Source organism: Gavia stellata, chromosome 6 (genome assembly GCF_030936135.1).
Source record: "Gavia stellata isolate bGavSte3 chromosome 6, bGavSte3.hap2, whole genome shotgun sequence".
In the NCBI taxonomy this organism is placed as follows: domain Eukaryota; kingdom Metazoa; phylum Chordata; class Aves; order Gaviiformes; family Gaviidae; genus Gavia; species Gavia stellata.
In genome coordinates, this window is record NC_082599.1 from 45,795,881 (window position 1) to 45,808,638 (window position 12,758).

Genomic DNA, 12,758 nt, shown 5'->3' on the forward strand with positions numbered 1-12,758 from the left:
CCATCTAGTGACCCAATGTTTCCAACCAGTGTGCCAGAAAACTCCACCAGCCCACCACACAAGTCATCTAGCAACTAATTTGGGATTATTCTTTAGAGGACATCTGTAACATACAAACCCTAAATGAGCTCAGAACCAGAACCTCTGGCTCCTTATGAAGCTATCCCTAGGCAAGGTCCCATGATAAATGTAAAAAATTCCAACTTACAACGCAGTCACACACAAAGCATGGGTGAATGTCTGCAGGAGGCAGCTTCCACAACCACTCAAAACCTTTTGAAGTGGGGCTCCACTCCTCAATGCCACAGAGAACAGCAGCAGAGCACTGTGCCTGCTCCATCCAAGGAGACAGAGACAGCAGCTAGTTTCTTCTGACAGCTTCTTCCTGACACCGCCAGAAGAGGCCTCTCCAGGAACTACACACTCAGCCCCTTATGCACTTTTGAATTTTAAAACACATTGTCAACACCTATGTCCCAGCCAAATACTTGACTCCTCTTTCTCAGAAGTTCTTCAGATTAAACACTGGGAATGACAAGGATCTCTTTTGCACTGATATACTGCTGTGCAAAAATTTTCCAATTTTGTTAAAATGTTAAACCTATGTGATGCTTTCCACAGCTAAACGCACTCTAATTACACAACATACTACAACAGTCATTAAAATCACTCTCCAAGGAAATCAAAGCAATGACAGTAACTGATGGATCTTTATTTCTAATCCCCTGCTCTTCCCCCTAGAGCTGCTGGTATGACTGATCTGCCCCTCTAACTACCATCATATCTCGTTTCTTTGGTCCTACTGCTTTCTGGTTTACAAATAAACAAATAAAAAGATAGTGAAAAGTCTGATGAAAGGAAGACATAAGCTCTTCAACGATTAGTAATGCTTGGTGCCAATAATGAGTCAAGAAATCTACAGGCTGAAGCATCCCGAAAGGATTACAAATTTTTTCCTGAGGCTACACTTCATCATTGCTCCAACAGTTTGCCTGGTAAAAAAATGAAACTAATAAAAGAATAATAAAGAAGCTAATAAAAGATTAATTTGTAACTTGTGTTCATCTTGGTTTTATGACCTAAAGCTAGCTAAAGTATGCTTAGCTAACATAGATTTGGGTTAAGATTTTTATTTTAGTAGACTGCCCATCTCCAAGACAAAAAAGCAATATAATGAATGCTTCCATTTGGATATCAAAAATCCTAACAATTAAAATAATGTAGTTGTAGAACGGTAAGTTCCAACTATACTAATGTTTTCATGACTCATTCTCCCTGGAGATTGCCCTTCCTGCTCACAAAGAAGCTGAAGTGTTTTTCACCATTTACCAGAAGCAAACAGTTTTGTTTACTTTGTAAAGTAAATGCAATGTTCCAGAGATCAGTAAACTAATTTCTGAAGTGAATTGTCATATCTGTTTATGGCTGATAATCATCATTTTCACAGGCACTGTGCCACAGATTTTTTCCTACAGAATAATAAATACTGAGATGACATTCCTTTACTCCTCTGCATATATATAGCACAGAAACAATCCCTGCATGCAGCTTTAGAGCAATGAGAAGTCACATGCTATCAGAAAGTAATTACGATTTTGAGACACCACCATTCAGTATTTTAATCCCCGTCTACTTCTTTTTCAATGCATCCTAAGTAAACAAACACTGAAAAAAGAAAATTACGGACAAGAGATCTGTTTATTTTACATCATGATCATTCACAAATATTAAAATGCAAGTGACTGAATCTACATAACATCCAAACTTCAGCGTTGCAAAGGGACCAGCTTACGATATGCTTTGCACATTTGTGTAAAGCACCATCTATGGTGCTAACTTTTCTGCCAGAATGTTATAGTGCTTCATCATCTTCAGTAAGGCAATATATGCATCTGCTTTTAAGCAAGACACTATGATAATCATTCCATTATAAAATCTTTTCTTTGTCAAGAATCATTTGAGCAAGCTCATGTTCAGTCCTAAATGGAATTTTTTTCCATTTCTGTAGAAGGATTCTGAAAGCAGAGAGCTGTGAGCAACTCTTATCTTCATGCAGCTTCCAAAGGGAGGAAAAAAGGTGTCACAGACATATCTACAGCCAAGCACTGCTTCCTTCTCAGCCTCACCACTGTAAGGATTTCCTAAGCACCATTCTTTAGTTGACTTTTATAGGTCAGGGATGAGAGGAGGAAGCAGACAAGCATATCAGAGGAAGGAAGAGTGAACTTGTTCAAAAGGAAAAGAGGTTTGATACGCATAAAAGAACCAAAACAACACTCACAAAGACTTCAAACTTTCACTCATCTGGCTTTATGGAAACAGTTATCATGCAGATGTTAAAAATACCCAGTGAATAGCTCATTTAGAAATTTAAAGGTATATCTGTGGCCATTCATTAATAAGGTAAGAAGAAGCCCGATAAAACTGAAGAAGGGCAACCAAAGATCTATGATAGCCATTCTTCCAGCTGTGGAGAAAAATTGCACATCTCCTCATAATGATTTGATAAAAGTGTTGACCTCAAACTTTCAGGTATTACTACAGGTGCTGTTTCACATTACAGCTGAACTGCTACTGCAGTTGTCACTGAAAGGGGCAGGTTTGGACTTTTTTCTCCACCATCTCTCCACGCTGGCTCTGAGGCCCATGTGACCTCATGGAGAGCCACTCCAGGGAGTTAAAGCAGAAGAGAAACAGAGATGTAGACAAACGTACAGAATTTTTTGCTGACTTAGCTTCCCAAACAACCTTTCCAAAGGGCTGGATGATGGTTATAACAGGCACCAGGAGCACTGCTTGAGGGGAAAAAGAGCAAGACAGTCCTTCACAGAGGCATGCAGTCATCAGGTGGACTTAGTTTTAAATACTATGCCTCAGACTAAACCAGAGAAAGGTTAGCTTTTAGCTAGATTCATTTCAGCCATCCTCCCTCCAGGAGGAAGACAACACATGGGGCTGCTGGAAGCAGAGTCCAGCTTCCTCTACATCAGTGCTCATCCGATTCCTCAGTGATCTGGTCAGGTAACTAAGCCCTTTTTAGTAGGATGCCGTTTTTTCTGGTTCTGATGCCCAAGCTACCACAGGACCAGAAACACAACAGAGCCCACACAAAGGGTGGCAGCAGGAGAAAGGGAATTGTACCGCCATTTACAGCTGCAGGGAATCAGCAGATGAGTTCAGCTGAAACATGAAACCACACCATCCAATTTTTAGCAGCTCACTTGTGCAACTCCAGACCAGAAGCTGGAACAAAGGAGTCTACCTCCTTATTCTAGCACAAACCTAAGCTGAAAGTTACCATCTGAGCACAATTTAAGACGGAAGTTACTTCACAAGATAAAGGTTTCTGTTCCCTGCCATGTTCGTGATGCACACTGAGAAATACAAGGGTTATATGCCAATCCAGCAACTGATCCATATGTTGGAATTAAGAGCTGGTATAAAAACCCATGTGTTTGTTTTTACTACTGCTTTTACAGCCACCATCATTAAACAGTCAAGAAAAAAGCAGTATGAAACAGAAGAACTAACAAGCTTCTGACAATTTATGGACCTAAAATTATTCTTCGAAGTTACCACAAAAATTATGCATAAGCCTACTTCTTGGAAGCATTTTATATCACTGAATTCCAATCTGACAAATGCTTTAATTAAAACTTATTGTACAATAATATTCACTTAGAATAGTCTAAAAAAACCAGGAATCCTATCCAGACATAGAAGACTTCTTCCAATACAGTGTGATTTGGCACTCTGTGGAGGTTGAGCAATCTGTAATTAAGAGAAATGAGACTTGTATGGGAATACCAAGAACATTAAGACTATCTTACAGCAGGGGACTTATTTGCCAGAGAACATTATCCTTTTACTGCATTTTTATCATTAAGATGTAAAATTTAATTAAAACAAAGTGACAGATTTAGCTTGTGTTACATCCACTTGTTACCTTTATAGCTCACCTTTGGACCATTCATTAGAATGCAACTAAGTTTAGTCATTAGTTTACAACTTTTTTTTTTTTTTTTTTTTACTTTTTTCTTTTTTAATCACTGCTCTGCTTAATCTCCTCCACCGCTACAGTCCCCAAATGAAGCTCTAAAGACAGCAAGGACAGCAAGACATACAGTAGTATTCTGAAGCAGTCAGTAGCTCTGAAAAAGAAAGGAAACCAGTGCTGATCCAGACCCAGTGCAGAAAGAAGAAATGCTCTCCTATGAATATTTCACAGAAATAGTGACATAGATTCAGCTTTGAAAAACATTCTCCAAATTCTCATGTTTTCCTATGAATCTCCTTCCAATAATATCTATTCAAGATTTCAAAAACGTGTTCTCTCTCTGATATAAAAGACCTGTAGCTAAGAGTTGCTTCACCGGTATTCTTGGGAACCTTCCCACTGCTTGCCTGGTTATCCCATTGTTGTTCCTCCCCAGTTCACCTATATCCCACTTGCATAAGACAAAACATACCCCTCACTGCATATTTTACACTTCCCATTCCACCTCCTGTACGACTCCTAAAAAATAGCTAGAAATTTCTGTCTCTCGTTCTTCCTGTGAAAAAAGTGAGTTTAAGCTGTAGAAGAAGCTGGCTCCAGCTTTCCAGATGCAGAAACATGCATGTTCCCAGCAGAGACAGAGACTGGATTCTGCTCAAACTCCGGAAACTTAAAACACGTAAGTATCTATCTGCATGTTTGTGACAGCACTATGAGAGACAGACAATTTGCTGTTATCACTTACTACAGCCCTCGAAGTATGGGGAAAGGGGGGGAAGAGAGAGATCCAGCCCTGCTACAAGTAGAGTAACAAATCACGTCATGATAGTCCTATCAATAGTAGGGCTAATTTAACAAAATCCAAAAACACAGATTTTTGTCAAGTCCTCAAGTATGCAAAAGGAAGTCAAACATGTACCCTTTTCTTTGTCATTACAGACCTTCCTATGTAATTCCAGTCCCTAACCCCAACATAAAAGAAACAGTAAGGTGGTTAAAATAGCAGCATGCTATTTTATGCAAATTTAAAATATTTTAAACAGCTTGTTTCTATTCCCATGCTAATAATTACTAAAGTACCTTCATCTACAAAAGAAAGAAAAAAAATAATCACAAAGAAATGCAGCAGTTCTTGCTTCCCTTGCATCCTACCAGGCAGTGATTTTGAAGCAAGAAACTTTGAGGAAAAGAAAAAAAGAAGTTATACGTTTTTTTCTAGTTTCTGATATCTCTGTGAAGCATCACTTCCTTATAACCAATACCTGATGTCCAAAGTCTAATCACTGTAGCATTAAAGCTTTTGATCACTTGCTTTTATAGAGAAAAGCAGAGAGAAGCTTTAAAATTTACTTGTAGGTGAAATCCAAGTTAGCACTATATGCAATGTTGAAGTCAGGGAAAATCTGCCTCTCAGGTAATACTCTAACCCTGAGAAGACAGGAGGAGAAAAAGGTGAAAAGTATATTGAAAAACCAAGAAACAAACCTTGTCAAAAGAAAGGTTCCAAGGAACAGGTAAGCATGACATTGCTTCAAGTACAGTACACTTCTGGAGCAAGAATTAAGAGTCATCAGTGGTCTCATCTGAAGCACATAAATTCCCAATATTTTACTTTCTGGACTGTTAAGCTTAAAAATACAGAACATATAAATTCTCTGTTTGCTCTGTGGCTTAAAAAAGTGGAAAATTAAGAGTGCTTCAATAACAAATATGTCCAGTGAAAAGTGACCTAGTCTGATTTTAGATGAAGACTTGTAACACAGAACTAAGAAATGTATTTTAGTTTTCTTCACCATTTCTATTTTATACTAAATGGATCCAAGCTAATTAAAATGTATGACTGGCTGTATCAAGCAAAATACATCTATACTCCAGCATCCTATGCCAAGTTTCTGTAACTAATCAGTCTTCCAAGAAAAATGCAAGAACCCTCCTCCTGCTGTTTGAAATAATCTTTTGTTTGGTTCCTCAGTTACATATGCCCACCACTCCTCAAGTCAAGGAAGCCCTTTTATTTTCCTGCATGATAAGCCTAGGAGCCAGAAGAAAGCCACAGCAGTGGTAAGTCACTTTGCAAGAGTACAAGAACAAGTCTAGAGATATGCTCCCCATTCTAAGCCCTTCCTGTTTCTAAAAGCTGCACGTTAGATCTTCTGGGACAGACGCTGTCTTTGTATTTAATAGCCTCCCACTCACTTAGTCAAGACTTTCTAATAACATTTTGCCTTTCAAATACTTTTCAAATCTATATACACTTTTGGCATCCAAAGTATCCCAGTTTTCATTCATCTCCTTTTATTTTGAACCTGTTTTCAGCTCATTTTCTTTGAGGTTCCCCCATACTGGTATTAACAGCTAGCAAATACTTCCTATTCAGCCACTCCAGAGCACTTATAAACACTGTACCTCCCTGATTTGCCCTTTCCCTTCACATCATCAGAAAAAAAAGACTCCAGTGTAGTGAAGTTTCATTAGACAGAGTTCACTCTGTACAGAAGAGTAACAGAAGTGATGAAAAGTACTCTCCCCCACTCCAATGTTTCCATTCTAGAAATGGAAGGGAACGGATAAAAGTATTCCAGGTAAGTATTTGACAGAGTTAGAGCAGTTTAAATATTTTTCCCTTTTGATCTCTGCTCCTTTCCTGATAATTCCTAAAATTCTATTTGCTTTTTCTGGACCACTACTAATTGCTGGACATTTTCACCGTTATAACACCAAGATTTTTCTCTTGACGTACTAATTAATTCAGAGCCTATCAATAGATGTAGATACCACTACTGCAGGAGCTCAATATAGAGAGGCAGTATGAAAAGCTCTGAACATAAATAATTCGGTAGAGGTGTATTTTAATACCAAAACCTCATTCCAGAGTGGCAGTAATTGAGTTGAAGCTGATCTTCATGTAAGTGAAATTTGGATCATTTTTCCTTCTTAGGTAAAAACTAGTAATAATTTATCAGGAGCAGGCAAAAGGAGAAAAACAAATCCAGTATTAAGAAATATTAGCAAACAAATAGAGAGAAGACTCAATTTTCCATCGCACAAGTCTCTGGTATCATATATACTGAACAACAGCTCTATTACCTCATCACAATACACTGTAGATGCTAAACATTTAAATGGGTTCAAGAAGTGACCAGAAAACTTATTGAGGAATAATTCATTGATGGCAATTGAGTATAAAAAGTTACCATCTCTATCTAGCACAGGAAGTCCCTGAGCTGCAAATCAACAACTGTAAGAGTATTCTGACCAAGCAGAGCTGCACCTTTCTGAGTAATACTGGGCTACAGCTGTATCAAACCCATTATTTAATTGCCATGCAAAACACTCGAAAGAGTACCGAAACACTGAAGTTACTTATTCTCCTTCAAAAAGGGGTTTGATTATACCATCTTCCTGACAAGTCCACATCACTCAAAAAGAAGGAAAAAAAATTGGTTTGATTTTACCTCACACATTTCAGTGAATGCAAGTCTCCTCAAAATACCATCCATCTTTTCAAAGTCCAACTTTCAAAGATACTCAGGATCATTACTTTGACCGCAGTTAACATAAGACTCTCAACATCTTGAGGCAGGGAGGGAATCCTTTCTGCTTGCATTTATATACTTTTTTTAATATAGCAAATAATTAGTCATGAGGAAAGCAATCTTTTTCATTCTTGTAAAGATATCAATAGAAGTGCTTAAAAGACTGAGATAAGAACAGGATTTTTTTTTTTAATGACTTAGTATTAACACTGAAAGCATACATAAAATAAGTGCAGTAATAATTTATTTCTAATAGGGTGGTTTGTTTGTTTTTAATACCTCCCACTTTCCAAGTGTGTTCTACTTTAAACAGATTCATATCATTTTATTTGGAGGCAGGGGACACCCTCAACCCATCATTCTACTATTTTTCAAGTCCACTTCCAAAGAGAAATAAATAATGAAAATCTTCATATGATGACCTCCTTCAGATTTGGTAAAGAAGTTGAAGACTGACCACTGCTAACATCTACCTGAAGCTTCTATGATAAGAGCCATTAAATCTTATAAAATGAAATAAAACTAGTATCAGTTAACACTTTTAAATACTAATTGGACATCACACAGGTATTTATTAATAACCTATTGATCCAGCCACTCAGTTAACCATGTATTGGCAGCATCCAAAATGCACTTCATGAATTTCTAATAAACAGGACAATGCTTATTCATTAAGATTGCCCAATTGACTTACGTCTGCTCCAGTTAGTGAGGAATGACAACTTGCTGCTTCTATTCATAAACCTCTAAACATCAACCCACTAACTACAGCAGACAGTCTATCATCCAGATCATGCTGTTCTTCACCTGCACCACTTAAAACGTAATAGTTACTTCTCCCTCCTAATTATTTACCTTAGAATTACCTTCCTTGTGATGTTTGGCACAGGATCGAAGCTGAGTTATCCAGTATTGTTTCTCCTTTGCATCAGCAGCTAGAACAGAAACAAGAAAATGCAGGGAATCACACATAAACTGATATTCTTTTTTTGCTTTTTGCTTAAGAGAAGGTGACGGGGTGGGAGGCAGGGAGGATTATTTATTCATTAGGACGCACTACAAATTCTCATTTATGCTACTTAAATTAAGTATATGTAACTTCTTCAGTACAACACATCGAAACCTCAACTTAAGATGTTGTGGACAGATGGAAGAGATAAGCTTATAAGTCTTCTTCATGGTTATCTCCTCCAAGTGTTATTAAAAGCAGAATTACCTCAAGATGACTTTTTCTTCATTTTATTTTTTAATCTACTTTTGTTTTACCTGTCTCTCTTTGTGAAGTACAAGGGCCACACCATAGCATTTAAATCAGTAAAACCTCTACACTCAGGCTGTCAACCAGCTACCAGACAAGCTACCAGTTCCCCAGATACTTAAGTACTTCTGTTTTAATGTAGTGCAACTAAATCTCTCTTTAAACCTGCATTCGCACGCAACACAAGAATGAAAACCACAATTTCCCCCATACATCTTTAAAGAACAGCTTTAAAAATTATTGAAAAGATTGTCTGCAGTCTGTATCAGGTGGCTCCTGCACAATATTGATAAGTATATTTAGGAGAGAGGTTTGGTTCGGGCTTTTTTTTTTTTTTTTTTAAAAACAAACCACTACTACTGTAATCGTAATTAAGAATACCAATACAGAGTGGATAATCTCAGTAAATATTTTCTCTTACTTCCTCTGCTATTAAGTATCTCAATGGTTATTGACTCAGCATAAAAATTATTTACTGATTTGAATCAAATTCATAGATCTCATTAAATTAAAAGCAGCATACTGTAAGTACTTAATAATCTCAAGTGATTGGCAAAGCATGGTAATGACACCACAAGTGTTCATGATTTTTAGCACTGCATATTCCAAAACATTTTAACAGAAACTCTGCCTGGTTGTTCTTGTGTTTCAGGTCTATGTATAAAACAGCAACACACTGTACCACGGGGCAGTCCTGCTAGCCAACTGATAAACTGTGGTCAGAATAAAACTAACATAATTTTAAACTTTTGTTACAGTGTATTACATGTCACTTTTTGTTTATATCTGTTTATTTTCTGTTAAATTAGTTTGATAGGAAAGTATCCAGATAAATCAACCATACTGAAAATACCTTAGAATCAGAATACTGCTTTTTTTTTTAAATATATACATATATAAATACAAAAATATATATATTTATATAAAAATTCAAAATTAACTCTTCCATACCGTATATTGTCTTTCTTACATTTGGGAGCAAGGGAAAGCAAAATTTTATGTTAAAGGTGCATTCAATTATTCCAAGACTGACAAGAACAGAGTATCTTAACAGCCTTCCACTGGCACTTTTCCCTTCTCCAAGCCATCAGCAGATTGATTACTGCACATTATCTGCAGGATGGTGGCAGGGGAGAACAATATTAGAAATTAAATGCTATGCTGTGGACAGCAATGCCTTCAGAAGCAAACAAGATATACTGTACTATCAAAATGCCACGATAAAGGCTTATATAAAGAAGGCACCTTGAGGTATCTTCCAGCCCTGAAAGTCTATATATTGTAAATTCACACGCGTTTAACTCCAGATTACTGTTCCAATGTGTTTTATAATATAGTATGTAACAATGTATCTGTATAACCACTACTTTCTGACAGTATAGGGAAGTAAAAGAGAAACGAGATATGAGAGAAGAGGCGCAGAAGTGGGAACGGGAGAGAAGAACAACTCAGCTGGCACTTTAAGCAGCACTGTACCTCTCAACTTATACATCTCCCCATTAGCAGAGTAGACTACCAACATGTGTGGCACTTCATCACTGGGCGATATTATAGCTCCAGCTAAAGACAAGGTTCCTCGTGGCTTCTGGTTTTTACTTTGTTCATTCACGAAATACTGCAGAATCCCCGTCTCAAAGTCCAGCACAAAGTACCTGTTGAAAGAAATTGCAATCATATAGTATTTCTGTTAAAGAGTTTTTCACACATTTACTCAAAGAAGAGCACAGATTGATCTTAAATCAAGACCATAAACAAATGAGGTTAAGGTCGTTTTTGTAATAACTCAATTTTGTAAGGTACTGTTATTTTGATCATTAGATTGGTTTTTTAAGGGCATGTGTGAGCTACTATTTTACTCATGTTTCTTTCAGATTAATGGTGAGGTTCACATACAAGACACAAAAGGAAAGGAGTTTTTAATTGAAGAGGTTCCACTGAAGAAGTATAAGATTGCTTCTTTTGGGGTTTTTTGGCTCCTCCCCTTTTTTTCCATTTATAACCTTGAAAGACATGCTAATTCCCCACAACCAGTCTTTTGAAAAGGTGACACTGTTTTTGCAGATGGATAAGCACAATTAAAGATATCATGGTATTTTCATCTTTGCTATAGTGTTTCACATACAGATGTTGAGTGTAATTTTGAAAGCTGGCCAAGAGAATTGAACATTCAGTTCCCAGTAAGTACTAGGTAGGAAGTATAGACACCCACATATAAGAAAACAATTAGGAGGAGAGAGAAGTAAGTCTGAATTCTATTTGGTCATTCTGCTAACAAATTCTAACAAGGAAAAAACATTTTTACTGCTGGTCATATATTTAGGATCATGAAATACTCAGCCAGTGAAAATCCAGTAACCAGAAAGATTTAAAAAAATAATAATAAAAAAAAAGAGTTAATCAGAATCACAGTATATTGAGGAAAAAGAAGAAGGAAAGCATAGATGGGTAGAGAGGAAAGGAAGAGCGAGAGTAGTAACTCCGCCTGGAAACTTTTCCAGGACTTCATTTTCATGTGTGACACAACTGATGGACTAAAGAAATAAATCATAAATGGAAGGTACTGAGTCTGATGAGGATCTAATACCCAAATTCGTTATTCTTGGACTGTTTTTGCAGGATTCTGAGGAAACCCTCAGGAAATTGAAACAGAGAAAGAAAATGCTTGATATAGTAAAACCAGAATACAGTTAGAAATAAATGGGTTCAAAATAAATCAGAGTTCTTATTCATATTTAAACTTACTAAGCCAAATAACATTTCTTGTTTGTAGGATGTTAAAATTTTGCTCCAGTATAGCTCTGTGGGGACAGGAAGGGGCAACAGGCTCCTCTCACTAAACAACCTTCCCTACCCTACTTCAGTCTTCATTCACTCAGTTTTGACGAACACAAGCCATTCCACAATAAAACAACTGCTAGGACTGCAAGATCATACAAACAAAAATAAACTAATTGTATTGTCCAAGTGCACTAAATGAAAGTGAAGATGCTTCAAACTTAGTATGTCAGTCTCAAGAGCAGGAAACAAACCTTTTTTTTTGCCTTTTTTTTTTTTTTTTTCCAAATAAACCTATCTTTCATAACAGCACAGATCTTAAATTCCATTTCCCTGTGGAAAAAGTATATGCTATTACACAAAACTATTTAACACTAACTCTTTGCCAAGAGGAGACAGCAACTTCTTGGCTCACATGAAGGACAGTTTGCTATGACTCACAACAGACTAGATTGAAGATGACACAAATGCAGGTTAGCCCATTAGCTTCTACTAAAAAAACAGCCATAACAATCTGGCTAATACCACTAACACGGGCATTTGGAATCCATATTATTTCCTATTGTTCCTCTAGATAGAATTAGCATAGGTCATATGAATTTGTGCGCAGTATTTCAGAAACTGTGAATATTCAGACTTCTGTAGCTTTGTATAGCCCATATTTGCTCAAGTTACTGCTCTGTTTTGAAAGTGGCATTCTGTCTTAGCCCTTTTTCAGTATCCCCATATGCAGAAACCCTCTAACCTTTCCCATCATAGAGTATTTCCAGGATTGTCTTCACAGCCTGTTGAGGTTCTTGGTGTTCTTCCACTCATCTCTTTATTCAAGCTGCATAAGCCTGGACATGACGCAAAGCCATCATTGCCTAAGATTTACAGAGCTTCAGACATTCTTCTTAGGCAAACTCCCTTGGCCACATTTACGCATAACTCTACTGCCACCACCTCCACACCAGAACAAAGATCAAATCCCTTTAAATTATTCACAGATTAACAACCCCTGTCCCAAATAATTTTAAGGTAGTGCATCACTAACCCTCACTTCTGCCCTGACTCCATCTCCCACATCTCCCATAAGTGCCCCTGCATCCCTTCCCTCACTAAACAAATGGAAAGCCTCCGTTTTGTAATCACGAAACACACCTCTTCACCACAGTTTACCTTCACCACAAAAAAAGGACTAGAGAGATGG

At 37.2% G+C, this 12,758-nt stretch overlaps 1 protein-coding gene across 2 annotated transcripts in view; it reads right to left on the reverse strand.

The window, feature by feature from the left end:
- OSBPL10 (oxysterol binding protein like 10) overlaps nt 1-12,758 on the reverse strand; it is a 122,739-nt gene that overhangs the window by 75,917 nt on the left and 34,064 nt on the right. For both annotated transcript variants that reach the window (XM_059818634.1, XM_059818635.1), the window contains exons 2-3: nt 10,268-10,443; nt 8,389-8,468 (exon numbers count right to left, since the gene is read on the reverse strand). In XM_059818634.1, the coding sequence (XP_059674617.1) occupies nt 8,389-8,468; nt 10,268-10,443 (256 nt within the window). The remainder of the gene's footprint in view (nt 1-8,388; nt 8,469-10,267; nt 10,444-12,758) is intronic.